At 39.4% G+C, this 26,701-nt stretch overlaps 1 protein-coding gene and 2 pseudogenes across 1 annotated transcript; 1 reads left to right on the plus strand and 2 right to left on the minus strand.

Moving 5' to 3' along the window:
* Positions 1-354: 354 nt before the first annotated feature.
* On the minus strand, positions 355-1,921 carry LOC117999708 (olfactory receptor 10C1-like). Its single transcript, XM_034989050.1, has one exon. The coding sequence runs from the start codon at positions 1,685-1,687 to the stop codon at positions 728-730; it is 960 nt and encodes a 319-aa protein (XP_034844941.1). The 5' UTR covers positions 1,688-1,921; the 3' UTR covers positions 355-727.
* An 8,639-nt stretch (positions 1,922-10,560) lies between these two features.
* On the minus strand, positions 10,561-12,124 carry LOC117999709 (annotated as a pseudogene).
* Positions 12,125-18,700: 6,576 nt separating this feature from the next.
* Positions 18,701-20,639, plus strand: LOC117999727 (annotated as a pseudogene).
* Positions 20,640-26,701: the final 6,062 nt, after the last annotated feature.

Below are 26,701 nucleotides of genomic sequence, written 5' to 3' on the forward strand. Positions count from 1 at the left end.
ATTTTTATAGTACATGCAACTCACCGAAAGAATTAATTCTAATTAAGGTTGAAGTGTTTTTTTTTTTAAAGATTTTATTTATTTATTTGAGAGAGAGAGAATGAGAGAGAGCACATGAGAGGGGGGAGGGTCAGAGGGAGAAGCAGACCCCCTGCCAAGCAGGGAGCCTGATGCGGGACTCGATCCAGGGACTCCAGGATCATGACCTGAGCCGAAGGCAGTCGCTTAACCAACTGAGCCACCCAGGCGCCCAAGGTTGAAGTGTTTAAAACATTTTTTATGGAAGGAAATAATGTGCTTCATGGAGTTTTTGGAAATTGAGAGTCATGTGGGACAGACATATGTGGGAACATTTCCCCCAGAGACCAGGGCAGAGTCAGATGTGACCCTCAAGGCCTAGAAAATGCCTAAGAGTATAGAATAAGAATTGTCCAGACTTCTGAGATATAATCTGACAATCTAAACAGTAAGCCTAGACTGACATATTTTGGAAAACTGTCTAGTGTTGGACTCAGAAATTAAAATTCTTTGGTAGCCAACTTCCTTCCAGAATTTATCAATCAGAAGTTTGACTGTGAGTAGAGAGGTGTCTCCAAAATTATAGTTACTATTATTTAAAAAGGTTCTTACAAAATAGGTTGCAGAGAACATTGACTTTGTTTTTTTCTTTACTCTTGGGTTGAGTGTGCATCTTTTCAAAGAGCAGATTTGCATGGTCCTCTAGGATCTACCCACAAGTCAAAACTTTTTTCTCCAGGATTCTCTGGAGAGCTGCCTTGATCTCCTTGTTCCGTAAACTGTAGATGATGGGATTGAGCATGGATGTCACCACTGTGTAGAACAGAGCTAAGAGTTTATCCATTCCTGGTGAATGGTTGGCCTTGGGTCTCAAGTAGGTGACAGACCCAGAGCCGTAGAAGAGCGTCACTACAAGCAGGTGGGAAGAACAGGTGGAAAGAGCTTTATGGCGGCCTTCCGGTGAGGGCATGATCAGCACAGCAGCTAGGATTCTGCCATAGGAAGCAACGATTAGTAAAAATGGGCTGGAAATGCAAAGAATGGCTGCAACAAAGACCGCAGCCTCATTATGGGATGTATCACCACAGGCAAGAGCGAGGATAGCGGGGAGGTCACAGAAGAAGTGGTCTATTTCACAAGGGCCACAGAAGTTCAAGGAGAAAATATAGTTGGTCTGGCCCAAGCCTACCATGCAACCCACTCCCCAGGAAACCAGTGCCAACTGGGCACACACCCCACGGCTCATTCGAGTTGCATAATGGAGTGGGGAGCATATGGCCATGTAGCGGTCAAAAGCCATGGCTGCCAAAAGACAGCACTCACTGATACCAAAAAATGTGAAGAAAAACATCTGCATAGCACACCCCTCCCGGGAGATTCCCCGGGCCTCACTCACAAGGCTCTGCAGCATCGTGGGTATGACTGAGCAGGTGTAGCCAATCTCCAAGAGAGACAGGTTGGCCAGGAAGAAGTACATGGGCATGTGGAGGCCCGAGTTGGTCCAGAAGGCAAGGGCTATGAGGGCATTGCCTGTGAGGGATGCTAAAAACATGAGTAGGATAGGGGTGAATAAAAGGAAACACTGTTCAGTGACCTCAGAGAACTTGGCAAATGCAAAATGCTTGACAGACAGGCTGTTGTCCTGCCACAGGGAACAGCTGAGATTCATGACCTGGGGGAGAGGACGGCAAGGAAAGTGTTGTTCAGCTATAAATGCAAATCTCTATGTTGCTTTTAATGAGCTCTAGTAAGTCAGAGTTATATTTCTTAACAGCAATTCTAAAATTCAAAAAGTTTGGAAATTGCACTTGTCCTCACACCTTTACAAACCAAATCCTGTTCTGTGTTCACAATGCCAGTTGATTCATTCAAAAATACACCTAGTCACCAAGCATAGAATTGAAAAAAAATTAACTTCATCTTAATTCTGTCTTCATTTCTTCCATTAAATCAGTCGTCAAATACTGCCAGACAAAGGTCCTCTCACATCTGTCCTTTTCTTCCTGTTTCTGTTATCACTGAGTTCTTCACACATTCATTCAGCAAGGGTTTTTTGAGTACAGAGTATTCTGCACTTACTACTTCAGGTCTGAGATTTAACAATGAAAAAAAGAAAAACAAACAGCATTTCTTCCCAAATGGAACTTATTTAGTGAAAGAAATCAGAAATTAAATGGTTGTTCAATGTATAAAGAATTGCTGTAATGCAGAGCATTAAAGCCAGAGTGCGTCCTGGGGACTGGGTGTTGGAAGGGGGTTTGGGGCTCAGAGCAGCAGGAGCCCAGATGTGAGGATCCTCACACCCACTCACACCATGTGAACACTGCATGCTGAATTCACTGCTCAAGGTGACAAACTTCTTTACCTTTAATACTTCTCATCTGACAGTCTTTCCCCATCGTAGGGTTCTTTGCTATATGGAAATTACCACTGCCTTCAAGTTAAAATTCAAATGTATTCATGTAATTCATGCAAATCCATGAATAGGCTCACTTCCTATTGATAGAAACTTTGATCTTACCCCTTAACCAAAGGACCTCATGTCACAGTATATCCAACTACACACACACACTAACAGCCTTTAGTGTGTGCCTTGCTTGCATGGATTTCCTTCTCTTTCTGCTCATTGTCTTGCAGGGCCTTTACATCTGCCTCCTTGACTGTCCACCCAGTAAACTGCCCAGTGTGCTCAGATTGCAGGATGCTGTCTTCTCCTCTCTGGAAACTTCTTCCCCACTTCTGCTCTGCCTCGCCCCCATACTAGGCAGGGGCACACTCCTCCATGTATTCCCACCACTCAGTAACCTCCATGAGAGCACTCACACCACTCCAAGGACAATCAATTGCTCATTTCTTCCTAAGCATAGCCCAGACACAGACACAGAGAGCAGAATTGTATTTCTCTACCTTTACTTACCATTATACCCAATTTATTTACCAGTGAATAGGTTCTCCTGTAATGAGGAAATGCCGGAAAGCTAAGCATTACTCCGGCTGCCTGAACATCTGCCCATGGGTGCTGAGTCTATTTTCTGAAGTTAATTATGATAAAGCTCATCTCCCTCAAATGTCCCAAATGTGAGTTATTTGTCTCTCAACCTAATACCTATGAGTTCCTGACAAAACATTCTTCGTTCTTTTGGGGGGGTGTACTGCTGTTTGGCTTGTTCTTTTGAAATGTCATCAAACAAGATTCTAAACAATTGCCATGAAAAGGGCAGAAGAACGAGGAGGTTGCACGTCCATTGCTCTGGACGCTATCTGTTCATTAGCATAACTTGAGACCATGTTTACACTACATTTGTTTAGGACGCACCACTGTTTATTCCACAGTTATATTTGATGCCAGTATATACGACACAAAAGTATGCTTTTTGAGGTTCCAAGTTACTATGAATAGACAAATATATTAGGTGCATTCACAAAAACATATGTATAAAAATGTATATTTTTGCATATACACATCCATCTGTACATCCACACACAAAGCACACACATTCAAATCCACACTGAGTAGCATAGGAATTAAGTGTATTTTGGAGATATTCTATCTGGGTTCAAATCTTAATACAGCCATCTAATGATGGGTCAAAGTTAACATTTACTTAAACTATTCGTTTCCTCAATTTTCCCACTTATTAAAGGAGGTGATAGTGGTATGTCCTTAATGGGGTTGCTATGAGGATTAAGTGAGTTAATTCCCATAAAAGCACTTAGAAAAGTGGTTCAATACTCAGTAAGTATTGGTCATAGTCATGCCTGCGTCCATGTGTATGTCACCACAGATTTACCTTCATATACTCCCTCTTGTGGAGTTTTTTATCACTATCCCTAATCATCCCTCCCGATCTTCATCCCTTCTTCATGTTTTATGCACCTGCTATGATGGAGAGAACAGGAGAAAATACATACATACATTCATACATACACACATAGACACATAAAACTGTTACCTGAACATTATGTCCTGGGAAAAAATGGTTGTGTTATGGATCATTTTAATTTACTGCTTTGGATATCCACGAGCTATGCAAAAGTGCCCAAAGTTAAGAATGGGCACAAATGGGCCAATTCAAAACTGGGAAATATGAAATAACAACTCTGTGTAATGACAGGGAGTCCCAATGCATGTGACTATTGGAAAAGTTGCTCACATGTCAAGTATTCTATTATAATGCATTTATACATATATTAAAGCATTTGTCAACATTTTCCTTGCATTGTATTTAATTTTAATATGTTTAGTTCCCATGAAGTAAGACAATTCAGGGAAGGCTGAAGAAAAGAAAACAGATCATGGTTACTTATCTTTTTTTTTTTTTTACCCAAAATATTTTCTGAAACATCCTGACTCTACAGTAGTCAGATTTTCTTCTCCCTCGCTGTCACTTGGCTTGATACTGAAACAGGTAAAATTTGATTTTTAAAATTATACTTCTGGGTGCCTGGGTGGCTCAGTTGGTTAAGCGACTGCCTTCGGCTCAGGTCATGATCCCGGAGTCCTGGGATCGAGTCCCGCATCGGGCTCCCGGCTCAGCGGGGAGCCTGCTTCTCCCTCTGACCCTATCCCCTCTCATGCTGTTTCTCTCTCTCTCTCTCAAATAAATAAATAAATAAATAATAAAAAATAAAATTATAATTCTTATTGTTTTCAGGAGTTGCTCTCCACTGACCTTAGTCTGGGGACCCTGAGGTTCATGTAGTAGAGACCAGCTTTGTGTACATACCAAGAATATTTTATTTTAATCACTGCTATGGAAAGAGTGAGATACTCAAAGCAGGTGCCAGGCATCTGCAGAAAGATCATCAAGCCAATAGAACCACTGGGTTTGAACATTGCTTCTGTCTCTCACCTGACACATTTTCTTGACTTAAAGTTTCTGATTCATCACTTCCATGTAAAGGAAGGATGATGAAGCACTTCGTATCTTTCTTGCTGTGTTGTTTTGAGTTAAAAATGCAGAGAGGCAAACCATGAGGAAAAGGTAAGAAATGGCCTTAAAATGAAATTTATCAGCATCAAAACCTCTTGTCTTTCCAAACATCATGTTAATGAATTTATAGGACACTGCATGAATAGTCTCTATTATTGTCAGTCTGTATTGTTATATTATATACAAAATAAATATATTCTGTATCTTATTATATATAAATATATTATATAAAAAAATTATATATAAATACATTATTATCAGTCTATAAAAGTAACATATTAAGAGTCCATGATCAAGCAAATGGCACTGTCATATAATCTGAAGATATAGAAGTTTCATGCCCAAGGAGAAATTCTATTTGTAGATTCCTATTCAATGTAATAAAGATTAACTGGCCCTTGAACACTGGCGGGATTCTGAAGGTTTACATATTGAGGTGGACTTTCAGTGTCAGTTGGATATATGAGAGAGACAGGAGGGAAATAAGGCAATTTTAATGGCTCAGCTTCATGTGCTGCCTTGCCCAGCCCTAAGAGCCAAGACAAGCACTCCGTATGTCATTATGGTTTGGAAATAACCCAGCACAAGTGATTCATTTTGGGTCATCTCCACATAATTAGAAATGTTGCTTGACTGACTCAGCCTCTTATGAATCTCTGTTTTCATAACAAAATGTTTCTTTTTTTTCCTATCAACCAAAGGAAAACATGTTATACATCATTAGACATTGTATCTGAAACACTATAAGAAACAGTAAATATTAATCCTCACTATTATGAAATTTTCACTTCTGAAATGTCTTAATAGGAAATACCATTTATGTAAATGGCTCATTACAGATTATAGAGATGGTTACCCCTTGCTTTCCACAATTTCCACACAGTCGTTGCACCGAGGACCTGACAACAAGGTGACACCTTAACATGATGCAGCAGCAACTATTTTATCATTTGATTGGACTAAGGTGTACAGGAGAATCCAGGTATTTCTTTCCCCAGCAGTAACAGATATTTCCTGTGCAATAATTAATTTAGAACAACTCACAGGAATCTTGTGACAAGAATACTGATAAACTGAGTAAGTTATACTCTTCAGAAAAGGAGAAAGCAGCTGACTAAAGTCGTGGTCAGCACTGAAAAATGCTTCAGGCTTGGCTATCCACATTCACACTGTAATCCACTGTCTTCTACAGCTCTCTTTTCTTAAGACATCCATTGTGCCATGTACCTGTAATCATAACATTTGAGGGAAAAACTAGATGCTTGTTCCTTCTGGTAAGCCATTCCCTGACTTTCTCTGCTCCTTCCCCTTACCTTACAACCTCTCACACTCCAGATGATGTTAAGTCTCCTAGTCCACTAAGACTGTGCGCCCAGAAGCTTTTGTGGTAGTCAGTGCCACGTCTGGTCTCAGGAAGCCTGTGTGTCTCATGGGAGAGCATCATGCCCCTCCAGCCATGCCCGAAATGCTCCCCTCTCCCCACACACAGAAGCATGCAAGGCAGTGTCAATCACAGGGTGATATAGTTAAGGCTTCCTCCTTACTGAAAAACACTGGAGTATGAACATGTTATATTTCAGTTCTTCTTGTTCTGGATCCGTATCCTTCCTCCTTCCCCCAGGAGGCACATTTCCTTCTCACTGGAAAGTGTGGGAAGATATTTGATTCTGTCTCTCAGGAATTGTCATGGGCAGGTTCTGTCTGATGGTAAATGGTAACATTTAGGGCAACAGGAATAAACATAAAGGACAGAAATCTCAATAGTTAAATATTATGAATAGCCTATACTTTAGAATTCAGCATAAAGAACTTATTGTCCTGATAGCTATTGGAGGAGGAAGGCAAGGTGGTGGAGGAGAAGGGGACCCCTTTTCAACTGGTCCCCTGAATATCTATCAAACCATTTTGAACACCCACAAAATCAGCCTGAGATGTAAGAATATATATCTGGATCTTTACAAGCAGAAAAGTGACTGCCTTTGGCAAGGTAAACTGTGCAGAGTCGTGAAACTGTGGGGAGATATCAGAAGATAAACAGAAGGGGGAGGGAGCCTCCATAAACTGGCTCCTGGAAAGTGATATAACCCCGGAGCGCAAAATCGGAAATCTTAGTTGTCTGCTCCAGTAAGAGACATCCCTCTCTGAAAGCGGCTCTGGAAATGAAAGGGCAGAATTCTAGGTGGTCTCGGGTTACGAGGGACCACAGAGCAGAAGGAGATTCCTGAAACAGTAGAGGGCCCGAGCATTGGAGCCAGGAAGCAGCTTATGGTCAGCGAGCCCAAGAAGAGACCCTCAGCTCGGACTGCCAGAGACTGTGAACCCGGCGGGCTGATACCCGCGGTGTCCTTGAACAGCCTGAAAAATTCTGAAATCTGAATTTGGGGCTGGGCAAAAAATCACAAGCAGTGGCGGCCGGGAAAGGGCTTTAGGGCGGAACCCAGACCTGATTCCCGAGCTTTGGGTGTGTGCGCAGGGGTTGAGAAGCGCAAAGGGCAGTCACTCCCGGGCCCCTGAAAACCCTTCTGAGGGAGCTGCAGTGGGCACGCACCGTGGGAGGCTGCGGTTTTCAGCAGATCAAGCAGAAGTGGGGACTGCTTGTCCTGGAGAGTTTATTAAAGACGGCAGGCCGAATTTTCTGCTCTGGGCCAGAGGTTTGGCTGTGGCCATGTTTGCTCTGATCCCCTAAGAGGCGCAGGGAGGCCCCGGGGAACAGAAGTCAAAAAGAGGTCCGGTTTCCACGGAGCCCATCCCCCTGACAAGGTGTGGGACAACTCCGCACAGGCAGGGTTACCTGAGAAACACCCCAGCAGGCCCCTCCCCCAGAAGACAGGCTGGAAGAGCAGGTGGATGACAATCCTTTGGATCCCACAAGACTGAAAATCCCAACGCCAGGGGAGAATTGTACATTGAGCTCCAGGTGTGGCCTCACGGCCTGTTTATTTTTCAGATATAATTCTCCTTTTCTTTTTTCTTTCTTTTTTCCCCTTCTCTCATGATGTTTTCCCCTGCTGTATTTTCCTTCATACCTTCTCCTCATGCCAGCTAGATGTTTATTATACCGAATTATTTTTCATAGTCTCTTTTTGAACTTGTATTTTTACACACCTATATTTTTTATAGATAGATGCTTTATTTTAGCCTGTGTTTCACTCTACTCAGTTTTCCTTTTTATATATAAATTTTTACTTTCCTAGTAATTCTGGGACATAGTGGCCTCTAACACACAGACCAAAATACACCCAGGAAAAATTGAAACATCCTGCTTTGTCCACACTGAGAGATTATAGCCCCCCTTCCCATCCCCTCTTTCTTGAAATTATTTATTTTTTAATTTTTAAATTTTTTCTATTTTTTATTTTTATTCTTGTGTTTCATTTTGGCTTCTTTTTTTCCAGTTTGAAACCATACTTTATTTTTAAGGTAGCTAGAAATCCAATAACTATATATTTTTAAGCAGAAAAAAACTCCTTTACTTTTCCTTCTTATATCATTGTTAGCACATGAAAAAAAACTCTGGTTTAGAAATGATACTGGGGGCGCCTGGGTGGCTCAGTCGTTAAGCATCTGCCTTCGGCTCATGTCATGATCCCAGGTTCCTGGGATGGAGCCCCTCATCCGGCTCCCTGCTCCGCGGGAAGCCTGCTTCTCCCTCTCCCACTCCCCCTGCCTGTGTTCCCTCTCTCGCTGTGTCTCTCTCTGTCAAATAAATAAATAAAATCTTCAAAAAAAAATGATACTGAGTTTCTATGATAATGAATGTACTTTGTATTTGTGGAACTTAAAAGCACAGGACACATTTTCAGAAGACCAATTTTACTTTTACCCATTTATGGTAATATTTGCAATGTTAGAATGTACTTTATATATAATTAAATCAAATAAGGAACCCAAAAGGAACTGGTCTTCTTGAGTTATTCACAGCACACATTAGAAAATCTGAGAGAGAACACACATTAACAACAACAACAAAACCACTGGGAAGCTCAATCGCAAGTTTATATGCCAAGTATTTTTAAAGGGTTTAAAAAGCATGCTCAGTTAGCATACAGCCTTTTCTCACTCATATAACAGATGCATTTCTATCTGCTTGTGTACAGCAAAGGGTTAAAACCTGAATCAACTTACTTATGACTTCAGAAATGTGCTATTTTAAAAATGTATCCCCTGGAATTTTTTTCACTGCTCTTACCACTGATTCTTCAAAATAAGCAAAGTACAGAGGTTCTCATCCCTTGAAACTATTTTTAAACACCAGCACTTTAAATTGAAAGATAGGTAGAACCCTAGCAATTCCTGGTACAGTGCCTAGACTTAGTCCTAATTAATATTAAGAGTTGAATGTACAACAGAAAATTTATCATTTCTTTATCCTTGGAGGAGAGGGAGGGAGAAAAAGGAGAGGTAGGGGAGATGGTGCAGTATTTAGGAGCTAAATAGGAGCACAATGACTCATCAATCCCGAAATGAAGAACCATGGATCTCATCAATTTTATAATTCATGTTGGATCAAGAAGTTTGGTTCCCCTCTATGTATATCAATGAATTCAAACCTCATCCTCTCCAAACTATGAAGATGAATAATGTAAGATAAACTCCAGCTGCAACAGTATTTCCTAAAGTAGAAGACTGAACACCAAAGGGAATCCTTCCTTCCAATATCTTTTGACATGGTAAGATATCACCAAAGTGGAAACCTATAATTTAAATATGAAATCGCTTGGCCAAGTAAGAAACTACAGCTGTTATGGGTATTACTTCACATAATCACTATATTACATATTAAACCTAGCATGACATATACTTGGATAATTATGCTGTGAATGATACAGTAGTGATGAAGCCAGTGAAAAAGGATTATCTTTAGCCCAAAAAGAGTATGGGGCGGTGGTGCGGGGGGAGGTGAAAACAAGTAGAAGCACACCAAGAGATGGATATTTTCTGACCAGGAAGGTCACTCTAAACACAGAAATATAAAAAGAAAAGTATTCTCTTATTTCCCCTATGTGGGAATAATGCAAACATTTATTTTCTATATCAGACAAGAACACAGCTAAGTAATCCAATTCTACTGCAGCATTATAAAAATCATCCCTTCACCACAGTGTAAGATTTAAATGCATCTGCACAAGGGTGCACACTGTAAAAAAGGAGTAAGATTGCTGCTGCCCTGCCAAGCACTTCCGGTCCCTACCCAGGTCCTCCTGCAGTACTGCAGGTCCCAATGGTTTTACCCAAATAAATCGTGTTTAAAAAATAAAGCATTTAAAAACACAAGTCAAAATGCCTCAGAAACCATATCTCCAACTCAAACTTCATCTATTTAAATATAAACCTTTATTTCACTCAAACTGAGCAATAAATCTCCCACACTGAAGTATCTTCCTTGCCCAATTAATCCAAAGGAAAAAAAACTGAACTGATTAGTAAAGAAAAATGTAGGGACTAACACACCCTTTTAATATGTTTTTAAATATTTTTAAGGTTTAAAAAGTGTTTAAAGTTTGTAATTCCTAGTAGGAAAACATTATCTGAATGAATACCCTATGGCAAAACACTGTAGAATGTTTCAGTTGCATGTGGGGCAGAGGGGTAGGGATTCTTTTCACAGCACCCCAGCTTTCTTCATGAGAAGGTCAGAGGTATGCTGGTTTGCATTATTGTGACATCCATTAGGTGATCCTTGCTTTTCCTTCCGCAAGGGCTTTATTTGTCAGAAGGGCATTATGCTTGACCTCCAAATTTGGCTAACAGTTTACTGATGAGATTCATAACCTTTGGATTGCTCTGATATTTTGACATATTCGCTGGGTTCTGGGCCGCATCTTGGAAGGCCACCATAACTTCTGGATCCTGCATGGCTGCGAGAACCTCTGGATCACTAAGAATTTCATTGAGCCCAGGCATTCCTGCATTCCAGGCATTCCTCCAGGAAAATTACCAGGCATTCCCCTAGGAAAGCCACCTGGGAAAGAGCCATACTGAGCTCCTGATTGTCTGTCTTCTTCCTCCCTCTGGGCTCTCTCATGTTCTTCCTGAGCCTTCTTAACCCTTTCTATTCTTTCTTTGATCTCTCGCTCTTCACGTTTTCGCTCATATTTCTCCAATGTTCAGCAATTTTCTGGGCCCTCGGTTGAACTTCTTTCAGCATTGCACTAGCATCTTCATCGTAATCCAGTTTACAAGCAAGGGCAAGATCATGTGCTGCTGCTTCCCAATGGCCCAGAAGTCTGTGTGCTTTGCCTCGCCACTTATAAGGCTGAGCTTAATCAGGATTTGTTTCAATAGCTCTGTCACAGTCTCGAATGGCAGCTTTTGGCTTCTGTAATTTGATGAAGACACTGGCTCTCTTGGCATACGGAATGGCCAAGTGAGGATTCAGTTTGATGGCATCTGTGAACAAGTCAATGGCTTTCTGTAGTTCACCATCATTTAGGGCATCAATGGCAGCCACTTTTTTATCATTTGCCTGATCCATCATTTCCTCGATTATCTCTACATTTTCGTCTCCCATTTCTTGAGGGGCATCAGTATCTCGTTCAATCACACCTTCATTGTCAATTTCTAGATCACTTTCCTAACTTGATGGTTCATCTGTCTTTATGTTTTCCTCCGCCTTCTTACTATCTGTTTTTTCTTCCTTGATATTGTCTTCTGATTTAGTTTTATGAGTGGCAGGTGGTATTTTACACCCCCTGCTCTCCACCCACTCCCGCATGAAGTGCTTTTCCTCGGTGTGCAGAACATTCGGATCCTGCTTACACATTTTCGCGAAAGCCCAAAGCTCACTCACTTTGCAGGGGTCCATGGTCCAGAGGTGGTGGCAGGCGGCAGGCGCCACTGAGGTTGCGGCTGGATTCCAGGCACGGGTATTAGCTCAGCGTGATCATGTGGAAGGGGGCTTGGCTTTGTTTTTTTGGTGGTGGCATCTGATCACTCTGATTTTGCTAGGGTATATCTACCTTGAGTCATGGTTGATATTTTGGACCCCGTCCATTCACTCATCCATTCCTCAATAGAATGACAAGGAGGAGGAGCTCTCAACAAAGAAAAGAACCAGGGACAATGTTCTCTGCCACAGAACTAATGGATATGGATATAAGGAAGATGAAAAAGACAGACTTCAGAATAGCAATCATGAAGTCAATAGCTAGGCTTGACAAAAGCATTAGTGACAATATAGAATGTTTAAAAGCAGAAATGAGATCTAATCAGGCAGAACTTAAAAATGCTATGAATGAGATACAATCTAAACTGGACACTCTAACAGCCAGGCTAAATGAGGCAGAGGAACGAATTAGTGACCTGGAAGATAAGCTGATAGAAAGGAAGGAAGCTGAAGAGATAGGGATAGGCAGCTAATAACACACGAAAATAGACTTAAAGAGATGAACAGTGCCATGAAATGTTCCAAAGTCAGAATTATTGGGATACCTGACGGTGGGGGGGGGCGGGGGGGGGACTAGAAGGTATATTTGAACAAATCATAGCTGAACTTCCCTAATCTGGAAAAGGAAACAAGCATTCATGTCCAAGAGGCAACAGGACCCTTCCCAAAATCAATAAAAATAGATCAATACCCTGACATGTAATAATGATGCTTACAAATCTTAGAGCAAAGGAAGCTATCCAGAGAGCAGCTGGGGAAAAAGATTTCTTACATACAAAGGGAGGAACATCAGAATAACATCAGACCTGTCCACATAGACCTGGCAAGCCAGAAAAGGTTGGCAAGACATAGGGTACTAAATGAAAAGAACATGCAGGCAGGAATACTTTATCCAGAAAGGCTGTCATTCAGAATGGATGGAGAGATAAAGAGCTTTCAGGATAGGCAGAAGCTGAAAGAATATGTGACTACTAAGCCAACCCTGCAAGAAATATTAAGGGGGATTCTGTAAGCGAAGAGAAACCCCAAGAGTCGCATAGACCAAAAAGAAACAGAAAATATACAGAAACAGGGACTTTACAGGTAATACAATGGGACTAAATTCAGATCTTTCAATAGTTACACTGAATGTAAATGGGCTGAATGCTCCCATGAAAAGACACAGGATTTCAGATTGGATAAAAAAGCAGGGCCCATCCATTTGCTGTCTACAAGAGACCCATTTTGAGCCTAAAGTCACCTCCAGATTGAAAGTGAGGGAATGAAGAACAATTTGCCATGCCAATGGACCTCAAAAGAAAGCTGGGTTAGTAATTCTCATATCACAAAAATTGCATTTTATTTATTTATTTTTAAAGGTTTTATTTATTTGACAGAGAGAGAGACAGCGAGAGCAGGAACACAAGCAGGGGGAGTGGGAGAAGGAGAAGCAGGCTTCCCGCTGAGCAGGGAGCCCAATGCAGGGCTCAATCTCAGGACCCTGGGATCATGACCTGAGCTGAAGGCAGATGCCTAATGACTGAGCCACCCAGGCGCCCCCCAAAATTGCATTTTAAACCAAAGACAGTAGTAAGAGATGTAGAGGGACACTATATCATACTTAAAGGTTCTATTCAATAAGAAGAACTAACAATTATAAATATCTTTGCCCCCAATATGGGAGCAGCAAATTATATAAACCAATTAATAATGAAAATGAAGAAACATATTGACAATAATACATTAATAGTGGAAGACCTCAACACTCCACTCACAGCTATGGACAGATCATCTAAACAGAAGATCAACAAAGAAACAAGAGCTCTGAGGTAAACATTGGACCAGATGGACCTCATAGATATATACAGAACAGTCCATCCTAAAATAACAGAACACTCATTCTTCTCAAGCGCACATGGAACTTTCTCCAGAATAGACCACATACTGGGTCGCAAATCAGGTCTCAACCAATACCAAAAGATTGAGATTATCCCCTGCATATTTCATACCACAATGCTGTGAAACTGGAACTCAACCACAAGAAGAAATTTAGAAGGAACTCAGACAGGTGGAAGTTAAAGAGCATCCTGCTAAAGAATGGGTCAACCAGGATATTAAAGAAGAACTTAAACAATTCATTGAAACTAGTGAGAACGATAACACATCAGTCCAAAACCTATAGGATACAGAAAAGGCAGTCCTAAGGGGGAAATAAATAGCCATGCAAGCCTCTCTCAAAAAATAAGAAAAATCCCAAATGCACAAACTAAGCTTACCCCTAAAGGAGATGGAGAAGGTCCAGCAAATAAGGCAGGAGAAGAAAAATAATAAAGATTAGAGCAGAAATCAATGAAATAGAAACCAGAAAAACAGTAGAAAAGATCAAGGAAACTAGAAACTGGTTCTTTGAAAGAATTAATAAAAAAGGTAAGCCACTGGCTAGACTTATCCAAAAGAAAAGGGAAAGGACCCAAATTAATAAAATTATGAATGAAAGGGGGAAAGATCACGACTAACACCAAGGAAATAGAAACAATTATTAAACATTATTACCAGCAATTATATGCCACCAAATTAAGCAACCTGGAAGAAATGGATGCCTTCCTGGAAACTTATAAACTACCAAGAATGAAAGCAGGAAGAAATAGACAATCCAAATAGACCAATACCAGTAATGAAATTGAAGCAGTAATCAAAAACCTCCCAAAAAACAAAAGTCCAGGGCCAGATGGCTTCCCAAGGGAATTCTACCAAACATTTAAAGAGGAGATAATTCTTATTCTCCTGAAGCTGTTTCAAAAAATAGAAATACAAGGAAAACTTCCAAACTTGTTCTATGAGGCCAGCAATACCCTGATCCCAAACCAGACATAGACCCCATCAAAAAGGAGAATTTTCAGACCAATATCCCTGATGAACATGGATGTCAAAATCTCAATAAATTTCTACCCAATGGGATCCAAACAGTACATTAAAAGGATTATTCACCATGACCAGTTGGATTTATTCCTGGGATGCAAGGGTAGTTCAACATTTGCAAATCAATCAACATGATAGAGCACATTAATAAAAGACAAAAACCATATGATCCTCTCAATTGATGCAGAGAAAGAACTTGACAAAATACAGCATCCTTTCCTGATTAAAACTCCTCAAAGTATAGGGATAGAGGGAACATTCCTCAATTTCATAAAAACCATCTATGAAAATTCCATGGAGAATATCATTCTCAATGGGGAAATGTTGAGAGCCTTCCCCTTAAGAACAGGAGCACGACAAGGATGCCCACTCACACCATTATCATTCCACATAGTACTAGAAGTCCTAGCCTCAGCAATCAGACAACAAAAAGAAATAAAAGGCATTCAAATTGGCAAAGAAGAAGTCAAACTCTCTTCACAAACACATGATACTTTATGTGAAAACCCAAAAGACGCCATCCCGGGTATTGAGGAGGGCACATTCTGCATGGAGCACTGGGTGTTACGCACAAACAATGAATTATGGAACACTACATCTAAAACTAATGGTGTAATGTATGGGGATTAACATAACAATAAAAAAAAGACTCGATCCCCAAGTTATTAGAACTCATGCAACAATTCAGCAACGTGGCAGGATACAAAAATCAATGCACAGAAATCAGTTGTATTTCTATACAGAAACAATATAACTGAAGAAAGAGAAATTACAGAATTTCAATTTACAATATCACCAGAAACCATAAGATCCCTAGGAATAAACCTAATTAAAGAGGAAAAACATCTATACTCTAGAAACTACAGACAGTTATGAAAGTAACTGAGGAAGACACAAAAGATGGAAAAACATTCCATGCTCATGGATTGGAAGAATAAACATTGTTAAAATGTCTATGCTGCCCAGAGCAATTTATACTTTCAATGCAATTCCTATTAAAATACCATTGACATTTTTTTTTTCACAGAGCTGGAACAAACAATCCTCAAATTTGTATGGAAGCAGAAAAGACCCCAAATCACCAGGGGAATGTTGAAAAAGAAAACCAAAGCTGGGGCAGCACAATGCCTGACTTCAAGCTATATTACAAAGCTGTAGTCATAAGACAGTATGTGGTACAAAAACAGACACATAGATCAATGGAACAGAGTAGAGAACCCAGAAATTGACCTTCAAGTCTATGGTCAACTAATCTTTGACAAATCAGGAAAAAAACATCCATTAGAAAAAAGTCTCTTCCATAAATGGTGCCAGGGAAACTGGACAACCACATGCAGAAGAATGAAACTAGACCATTCTCTTACACCATACACAAAGATAAATTCAAAATGGATGAAAAACCTCAATGTGAGAGAGGAATCCTCAAAATTCTAGAGGAGAACATTGACTGTAACTTCTTCGAGATCGGCCACAGCAACTTCTTTCAAGACATGTCTCCAAAAGCAAGGGAAACAAAAGCAAAAATGAACTTCAAGATAAAAATCTTCTGTTGGTACAGCCACTTTGGAAAACAGCATGGAGGTTCTTCAAAAAATTAAAAATAGAGCTACCCCATGACCCAGGCATTGCATTACTGGGTATTTACCCCACAGACACAGATGTAGTAAAAAGAAGGGCCATATACACCCCAATGTTCATAGCCCCAATGTCTGCAATAGCCAAACTGTAGAAAGAGCTGAGATGCCCTTCAACAGATGAATGGATAAAGAAGATGTGGTCCATATATACAATGGAATATTACTCAGCCATCAGAAAGGATGAATACCCACCATTTGCATTGACATGGATGGGACTGGAGGAGATTATGCTAAGTGAAATACATCAAGTAGAGAAAGTCAATTATCATATGGTTTCACTTATTTGTGGAACATAAAGAGTAGCATGGAGGACATTAGGAGGAAGAAGGGGAAAATGAAGGGGGGGAAATAGGAGCGAGAGATGAACCATGAGAGACTATGAACTCTGAGAAATAGACTAAGGGTGTTGGAGGGGAGGGTGATGGGTATTAAGGAGGGCACATACTGCATGGAGCACTGGGTGTTATACAAACACAATGAATCATGGATCACTACATCAAAAATTAATGATGTACTGTATGGTGACTAACATAACATAATAAAATTAAATTAAATTAAAAAAATCTTCTGCACAGCAAAAGAAACAGTCAACAAAACAAAGAGACAATCCTTGGAAAGGGAGAAGATATTTGCAAATGACTTACAGATAAAGGGCTGATATCAAAGATCTATAAAGAACTTCTAAAACTCAACAGCCAAAAACCAAATAATCCAGTTAAGAAATGGGCAGAAGACATGAACAGATATTTCTCCAAAGAAGACATACAAATGGCTAACAGACACATGAAAAATGTTCAATGTCACTAGCCATCGGGGAAATTCAAATCAAAACCACAATGAGATACCACTTTACACCAGTTAGAATGGCAAAAATTTACAAGGCAAGAAACAACAAATGTTGGCAAGGATGTGGAGAAAGGGGAACTGTCTTACACTGTTGGTGGGAATGCAAGCTGGTATAGCCACTCTGGAAAACAGTATGGGGTTCCTCAAAAATTTGAAAATAGAGCTACCCTATGACCCAAAAATTGCATCTGTGCCCCAATGTTTATAGCAGCAATGTCCACAATAGCCAAACTATGGAAGGAACCAAGATGTCCTTCAACAGATGAATTGATAAAGAAGATGTGGTCCATAAATAAAATGGAATATTACTCAGCCATCAGAAAGGATGAATACCTACCATTTACCTCCACATGGATGGAACTGGAGGGTATTATGCTCAGCAAAATATGTCAATCAGAGAAAGACAATTATCATATGGTTTCACTCATATGTGGAATATAGGAAACAGCACAGAGGATCATAGAGGAAGGGAAGGAAAACTGAAGAAGAAATCATCAAAGATGGAGAAAAACCATGAGACACTTAACTATGGAAACAAGCTGAGAGTTACTCGAGGGGAGGTTGGTGGGGGAATGTGGTAATTGGGTGATTTCTCTGCATAGATTAAAGAATATTCCTGCCTTTATTATAGCAAGAATCTCAAGAAACAATAATCCAAGGAGAATATAAATAGAAAATTCTATCTTGACACCAAAAACAATTATGTTAAATTTTCACTGGTATGTAAGGAAGTTTTCTATGAAATTGTTGAGGTAAATGTGTTTTTCTAAGATTCTTTTACTCCTGAGTCCATTCCCCACAGCAAGGAAAACTCCAAAATTTATCTTTCTATTTCATTGTGGCAAGAAGAAAATTAGAAGGTAGTATTCCCACGAGGGAATTTCTACAGTGTTTCTTGCCAAGTAATGCCCAGTGAGATTTATTATCTCTATGAGGAAAATGTCCCACAGCTTTATATACAGAGAGGAAACTTTCCTTAACAAATATAACTTTGGAGAAAAATTTGTTTCCACATCTAAATATATTTGGGATCCTTCAAGTCAAACAAATGACTAATATTAAGGAACTAAGATATGATGAGGTGAAGCCACTGAATGCAGAGAGAATATTCAGTCTTTATCTCTAACACTTAACACTGTTGGAAAGAAAAGATCCATGTCAATTTTGCAAAAACAGGGAACATGACCATTGAATACCTGCAATGACTTAAGAGAGATGTTGTATGTGGGTGGGAGTGATCTATTTAGCTTCATTGATTTTATCTTTTTGCAACTCCATGCGTGTTGTCACCTCTCTATGCAAAGCTGTATACTAAAAGAAATTTGGAAATAAATTGATACATTTAATAATGCAACATCATTATAACTTAAAACATTAAAATGTGTCTCTTTCAATGAAAAATAATGTAGGGTCACTGTTTGCATTAGTGGGCATTTCTATGAATTAAAATATATGTGTACTGGCATAAAAAGCTTAACATCATGAACACTGGATTCAAGCCACATAATAGGAGTGATTTGGAGAATGAAAGAGAAGAAAATGTAATCCTTGTGAGGCTTCTGGCAGGGGTAAGCACACTGAATATTTGGATGCAACTGGAACAAGGATTAATGAGTTGATATGGACTCTTAATCACCACTGGGCACTACACTTCATAAAAATAACTACCCACATGTTAAGTATTTCACTTAATGAAGCATAGTCACACATATTGGATTAATTAATCCTCACAAAACACAGCTGGCTAGTAAGCAATGCAGAAAAGGTCTAAGTGTTAACTATCAGCAGTCGACTGGATCCAGGTTCTCTGATGTCATATCCTCTTTTCTACTACAACAGTGTTTGAAACTTCTTACCACTTCTGAATGCAAGATATACATTTTACATCATAACCCAAGTCACACACATACACATACACTCACAGGTGCAATGGAAACAAACGGCAAACCCATAAACAACCATACAGCTGTCAAGTTTGTGATAGATTACTACTCCTGATGTGACGAGCACTAGAACATACCATATCATTTTTAAGCACTGATGTCTTGAATGTCTCATATCACCAGGCTGTGCTATCAGTTACTGTTTGCATTGTTCCTCAAGTACTGAACATGTGGCAAGGAATCATTTCCTTTCAACTGCATGTTTCCTGTTATGACAAAAGGTTTATGCTGCAAAAGTCATTTTAGGATTTGAGGCATAGGCCCAAGGAACAGCACTATGTCTCATTTCTATGCATTCAGATCGATCCAGCTGGAGCTCAGAAATTCCTGAACTTACCTAAACCAAGTCATGAATTCAAGCAGAGTGGCCCAGGGTCAGCAGACAGTGGATGAAAGAAATGAAACCATGTAGTAGGTCAGCATGGCCGGTTCCTGGGAAACATTCCTCTGTTTTATAATATTCTCTGGTATAAGAGCAATGCTGACTTTTCTCTTCCCTAATAGTTTTTCTATAAATATTTTTTCACTTTGACTTGAATCCACCAACAAGAGGAATGACTGTCATCAATCTGGCAATGCAAGTACTCCAAAGGTCTTCATCCTCTTGGGTTTCTCTGACCATCCCTGGTTGGAAATGCCACTCTTCATAATGGTGTTTGTGGCTTACATCTACACACTAGGGGGAAACATCTCGATTATTGTGGTGTCCAGGGGAGACCCTTATCTTGACAGTCCTATGTACTTCTTCCTTTCCAACCTCTCCTTCCTGGACCTGTGTTTTACCACAACCACCATCCCTCAACTGCTGCTGAATCTCTGGGGACCAGATAAGTCCATCAGTTATGCAGGCTGTGTGGCCCAGTTCTATATGTTTCACTTTCTGGCGGCCACAGAATGCATCCTCTTGGCAGTCATGTCCTTGGATCGGTACGTGGCCATCTGCAAGCCCTTGAAGTACCAGGCTATCATGGATCGGTGACTCTGTCTCCCTAGTAGCTGTGGCATGGATAATTGGTTTGGCTAACTCCTTGCTTCAGTCATCCCTCACCGTCCAGCTGCCACTTTGTGGAAACAACAAGGTGGATGACTTCTTGTGTGAGAGTCCAGTGATGACCAAGGTGTCCTGTGTCGACACCACTTTCAATGTAACTATGCTCTCTCTTGTGGTGATGTTCTTTACCCTGGTTCCCTTGTCTCTTATCCTTCTCTCCTATGGGTTCATTGTAGCTACAGTGGTCAGAATTCGGTCGTCAACAGGAAACAAGAAGGCCTTCAATACTTGTGGCTCTCATGTTATTGTTGTCTCTCTCTTCTATGGGCTGTAATATGCATGTATGTGCAACCTGCTGATACTAATTCCCAGGACAAGGACAAACTCATGGCCCTGTTATACAGTCTGCTGACTCCTATGCTTAACCCTTTTATCTATACTTTGAGGAACAAGGACATGAAAGGGGCAATAAGGAGGCTTCCATGAATTGTATTGGAAGAGAATAACCAGCTTGTAATTCCACCCTAAAACAATAGAATACTCATTCTTCTCAAGCACACATGGAACTTTCTCCAGAATAGACCACATACTGGGTCACAAATCAGGTCTCAACTGATACCAAATGTTGAGATTATTCCCTGCATATTCTCAGACCATAATTCTCTAAAGCTGGAACTCAATCACAAGAAAAATTTTGGCAGAAATTCAAACACGTGGAAGCTAAAGACCACTCTGCTCAAGAATGTTTGGGTCAACCAGGAAATCAAAGAAGAACTTAAACAATTCATGGAATCCAATGAGAATGAAAACACATCGGTCCAAAACCTATGGGATACTGCAAAGGCGGTTCTAAGGGGGAAATACATAGCCATCCAAGCCTCACTCAAAAAATAGAAAAACCCCGAATTCACCAACTAACTCTACACTTAAAGACCTAGAGGAAAAGCAACAAACAATGCCTAAGCCACGCATTAGAAGAGAAATAATTAAGATTAGAGCAGAGATCAATGAATTAGAAACCAGAAACACAGTAGATCAGATCAACAAAACTAGAAGCTGATTCTTTGAAAGAATTAATAAGAAAGAAAAACCACTGGCCAGACATATCCAAAAGAAAAGAGAAAGGACTCAAATTAATAAAATTATGAGTGAAAGGGGAGAGATCACAACTAACACCAAGGAAATAGAAACAGTTATTAGAAATTATTATCAACAACTATATGCCAATAGCTGAGCAACCTGGATGAAATGGATGCCTTCTTGGAAACCTATAAACTACCAAGACTGAAGCAGGAAGAAATTGAAACCTGAATAGGCCAATAACCAGTAAGGAGATTGAAGCAGTGATCAAAAACCTCCCAAAAAACAAGAGTTCAGGGCCTGATGGATTCCCTGGGGAATTCTACCAAACATTCAAAGAAGAAATAATACCTATTCTACTGAAGCTCTTTCAAAAAATAGAAACAGAAGGAAAACTTCCAAATTCATTCTATGAGGCCAGCATTACCTTAATCCCCAAACCAGGCAAAGACCCCATCAAAAAGAAGAATTTCAGAACGATATCCCTGATGAATATGGATTCCAAATTCTCAAGAAAATCCTAGCTAATAGGATCCAACAATATATTAAAAGGATCATCCCCCACAACCAAGTGGGATTTATCCCCGGGATGCAAGGTGGTTCAACATTCGCAAATCAATCAATGTGATAGAACACATTAATAAGAGGAGGGAGAAGAACCATATGGTGCTCTCAATTGATGCAGAAAAAGCATCTAACAAAATACAGCATCCTTTCCTGATTAAAACTCTTCAGAGTATAGGGATAGAGGGAACATTCCTCAAGTTCATGAAATCCATCTATGATAAACCCACAGTGAATATCATCTTCAATGGGGAAAAGCTGAGAGCCTTTCCCTTAAGATCAGGAACAAGAAAAGGATGCCCACTCTCATCACTATTGTTCAACACAGTACTAGAAGTCCTAGCAACAGCAATCAGACAACAAAAAGAAATAAAAGGTATTCCAATTGGCAAAGAAGAAGTCAACTCTCTCTTTTTGCAGACGACATGATACTTTATGTGGAAAACCCAAAAGACTCCACCCCCAAATTACTAGAACTCATACAGCAATTCAGTAATGTGGCAGGATACAAAATCAATGCACAGAAATCAGTTGCTTTCTTATACACTAACAATGCAACTGTAGAAAGAGAAATTTAAGAATCAATTCCATTTACAATAGCACCAAAAGCCATAAATACCTCGGAATAAACCTAACCAAAGAGGTAAAGGATCTATACTCTAGGAACTACAGAACACTCATGAAAGAACTGGAAGAAGACACAAAAAGATGGAAAAACTTTCCATGCTCATGGATCGGAAGAATAAACATTGTTAAAATGTCTATGCTACCCAGAGCAATCTGTACCTTCAATGCCATCCCGATCAAAATTCCAATGACATTTTTCAAAGGGCTGGAACAAACAATCCTAAAATTTGTATGGAATCAGAAAAGACCCCCAATCACCAAGGATATGTTGAAAAAGAGAAACAAAGCTGGGGGCATCACATTGCCCGATTTCATGCTATATTACAAAGCAGTCATCACCAAGACAGCATGCTACTGACACAAAAACAGACATATAGGCCAATGGAACAGAATAGAGAGCCCTGATATGGACCCTCAACTCTATGATCAAATAATCTTGAACAAAGCAGGAAAAAACATGCAAGGGAAAAAAGACAGTCTCTTCAATAAATGGTGCTGGGAAAATTGGACAGCCACATGCAGAAGAATGAAACTCGACCATTCTCTAACATACACAAAGATAAACTCAAAATGGATAAAGACCTCAATATGAGACAGGAATCCATCAAAATCCTTGAAGAGAACATAGGCAGTAACCTCTTTGACATCGGCCACAGCAACTTCTTCCTAGACATGTCTCCAAAAGCAAGGGAAACAAATGCAAAAATGAACACTTGGGACTTCATCAAGATAAAAACTTCTGCACAGCAAAGGAAACAGTCAACAAAACAAAAAGGCAACCCACAGGATGGGAGAAGATATTTGCAAATGACACTACAGATAAAGGGCTGGTATCCAAGATCTATAAAGAACTTCTGAAACTCAACACCCAAAAAACAAATAATCAAGTCAGAGATACCACCTTACGCTAGTTAGAATGGCAAAAATTGACAAGGCAAGAAACAACAAATGTTGGAGAGGTTGTGGAGAAAGGGGAACCCTCTTACACTGTTGGTGGGAATGCAAGTTGGTACAGCCACTTTGGAAAACAATGTGGAGGTGCCTCAGAAAATTAAAAATAGAGCTATCCTATGACCCAGCAATTGCACTCCTGGGTATTTACCCCAAAGACACAGATGTAGTGAAAAGAAGGGCCATATGCACCCCAATGTTCATAGCAGTAATGTCCACAATAGCCAAACTGTGGAAAGAGCCAAGATGCCCTTCAACAGATGAATGGATAAAGAAGATGTGGTCCATATATACAATGGAATATTACTCAGCCATCAGAAAGGATGACTACCCAACTTTTACATCAACATGGATGGGACTGGAGGAGATTATGCTAAGTGAAATAAGTCAAGCAGAGAAAGTCAATTATCATATGGTTTCACTTATTTGTGGAACATAAGGAATAACATGGAGGACTTTAGGAGAAGGAAGGGAAAAGTGAAGGGGGGATGGAAATAGGAGGGGGAGATGAACCATGAGAGACTATGGACTCTGACAAACAAACAGGGTTTTATAGGGGAGTGGGGAGGGGGGATTGGTTAGCCCGGTGATGGGTATTAAGGAGGGCATGTACTGCATGGAGCACTGGGTGTTATACGAAAACAATAGATTGTGGATCACCACATCAAAAACTAATGATGTATTGTATGGTGACTAACATAACATAATAAAATTAAACAACAAAAACAACAAATGAACAAACAACAAAAAACAAAACAACTCCCCCCTAAAAAAACAGCTTGTGTACTCCACACTTTCTATGTAGGACTCTGAAGATCCCCTACTCTAAATTACCTTGGGTTTACCCTCCTCCAAAATGGTTAGCTTCCTCCAGTCATTATCTGATCTACAAATACATTTATTCATCGCAGTGCTATGATTTATTGGCCCTCATTTTGCAGTGTGAACCCTAATCCCCACTTGCCTGCAATTTGCATGGGAGTGAATCCCTGTCATTAAGTCCTCTAAATCCATTGAGAAATTCTGCTGTAGGAATCTGAAAAGTAGGCGATAAATGAATGCTCACTGACTCATTCATCATCAATCAAACAAATGAAACCTTATCATTTTATGTGTAATTTTATAAAAATAATGCAAGTAACATAGACCACAGTTTACCTTCTTGCTATTATAGATATGATATTATGGGTATTATTTGCTAATCAACTTTTTAATTTTTATTTTTTAATGAAGTATAATGTACATTATATTAGTTTCATGTGTACAACATAGTGATTCAACAATCATACACCTTATCAAATGCTCACCACAGTAAGTGTAGTCACCATTTGTTACCCTACAATAATATTACAATATTATTCACAATATTCCTTGTGCTGTACTTTTCATCATTGTGACTTAATTATTTTATAACTAGAAGTTTCTATTTCTTAATTTCCTTTACCTAATTTGTCCACCCCTTACCCCTGCCCTTCTTGCAACAAACAGTTTGTTCTCTGCATTTCTGAGTCTATTTCTGTTTTTTATTGTTGTTGTTTGTTTGCTCACTGCTTTTATTTTTTTGGATCCCACATGTAAGTGAAATATGGTATTTGGCTTTTTCTGCCTGACTTATTTCACTTAGCATTATACCTTCTAGATCCATCCATGTCGTTGCAAATTCAAAGGTTTTTTTTTTTTTCTTTTTTATGGCTGTATAACATTTCATTGTGTGTGTATGTGTTACTTCTTTATCCATTCATCTATGATGGACATGGGCTGCTTACATGTCTTGGCTATTGTTAATAATGTTGGAATACACCTAGGAATGCATATATCTTTTTGAATTAGTGTTTTTGTTTCTTGGGTAAATACCAGATGTGGAATTACTAGATTGTATGGTATTTCTATTTTTAATTTGTAAAGGAATTTCCATACTGTTGTTCATAGTGCCTGTACCAATTTATATATTGTCACCAACAGTGCTAACCAACTGCTTTTATCAATTACCAGCAAGAGAAGATGGGATAATACCTCATATCCTAGAACTGACTCTCTTAACCACACATTCACTGTCCGATCTTTTATAAATAATATAATTCAAATATAATACCTGCAATATGTGCCAGTCTCACCCATGCTCCCAGCCCCCTCCCCTCTAAAACCCTCAGTTTGATTCCCAGATTCCATAGTCTCTCATGGTTTGTCTCCTGGTATTGCATGGAGCACAGGGTGTTATATGCAAACAGTGAATCACGGAACCCTACATCAAAAACTAATGACGTGCTGTATGGTGATTAACATAACATAATAAAAAATTATTAAAAAAAGAAATCCTCTTAAAAAAACAAATATCTGACTCTTACTTTCCTACATGTCTCCATGGCTTTCCTTCCTTTTGAGGTATTTGACTGAAGTAACTATTTCTAGGTTTCCAAAGGGAAATGTTGAGGATTCAAATCCTGAGAGGCTTCTGTGTATCCTCCTAGGGTTGCAAGTCATGTAGCCTTCACTGGGGAGACAATTTACATAGCCTAAGAATATTAGATGTATTTGGTAGCTACTCAAAGGATGAACTAGTTCAATCATTTAGGAATTAGAGCATTAAATGGTAAGAAGAAAGAAAATGGGGAAAGTGGAGGATAACATGGGAGGGATGGAAAATAAATTGGCTATCACATCATCAATTCTGAGATAAAAGTGATAAGATACAAAGATTTACAATGATGCAGGAGGGGGAATTCTATTAATTTTGGAGGGAATATTAATTCATTATAAATCTGTCATTTTCTCATACTTCTTCATTCCCCACACTTACAAATATCTCATCCTTAACTTATATTTGAGGTAAATATGCAATTATTTTTCTATCAACAAATTTGGGGAAAGCCATATATTATGCTTGGAGTTTTGGAGTTTGAGAAGGAAAGTTAACATATTCAATGTTTGATAACTCCAAAGTACACTGTTAACCATGCTTACCACTTCTCACACTTTTCTTCTGATTTTATTGGCTTCTTTTTGAGAGGAAATAACATAGCACAATTTGGGAATTAACTCATTGGAAAACTCTGAATCCCGGAATAGAAGCAGAGATCATAAAGGAGCTGAAGAAGGCAGAAAATCTCAGAGCTGGGCTGTATGAATAAACAGCATTTTACAAAATATTTGTGGGGTTTTGAAATAAAACTGCTCATTATATTCCCATTATACCTTCCCAAGAGTCTGATAGCTCAATACTATTTATTCCTTTAGGTTATAATGTTTGCAGTCAATTACTACATTTGCAACTTCAAATCAGTATGCATTAGGCTAATTGTTTCCTCTTAATTATGGCATACATATAT

Source organism: Mirounga leonina, unplaced genomic scaffold (genome assembly GCF_011800145.1).
Source record: "Mirounga leonina isolate KUSES-001 unplaced genomic scaffold, KU_Mleo_1.0 Mir_460, whole genome shotgun sequence".
In the NCBI taxonomy this organism is placed as follows: domain Eukaryota; kingdom Metazoa; phylum Chordata; class Mammalia; order Carnivora; family Phocidae; genus Mirounga; species Mirounga leonina.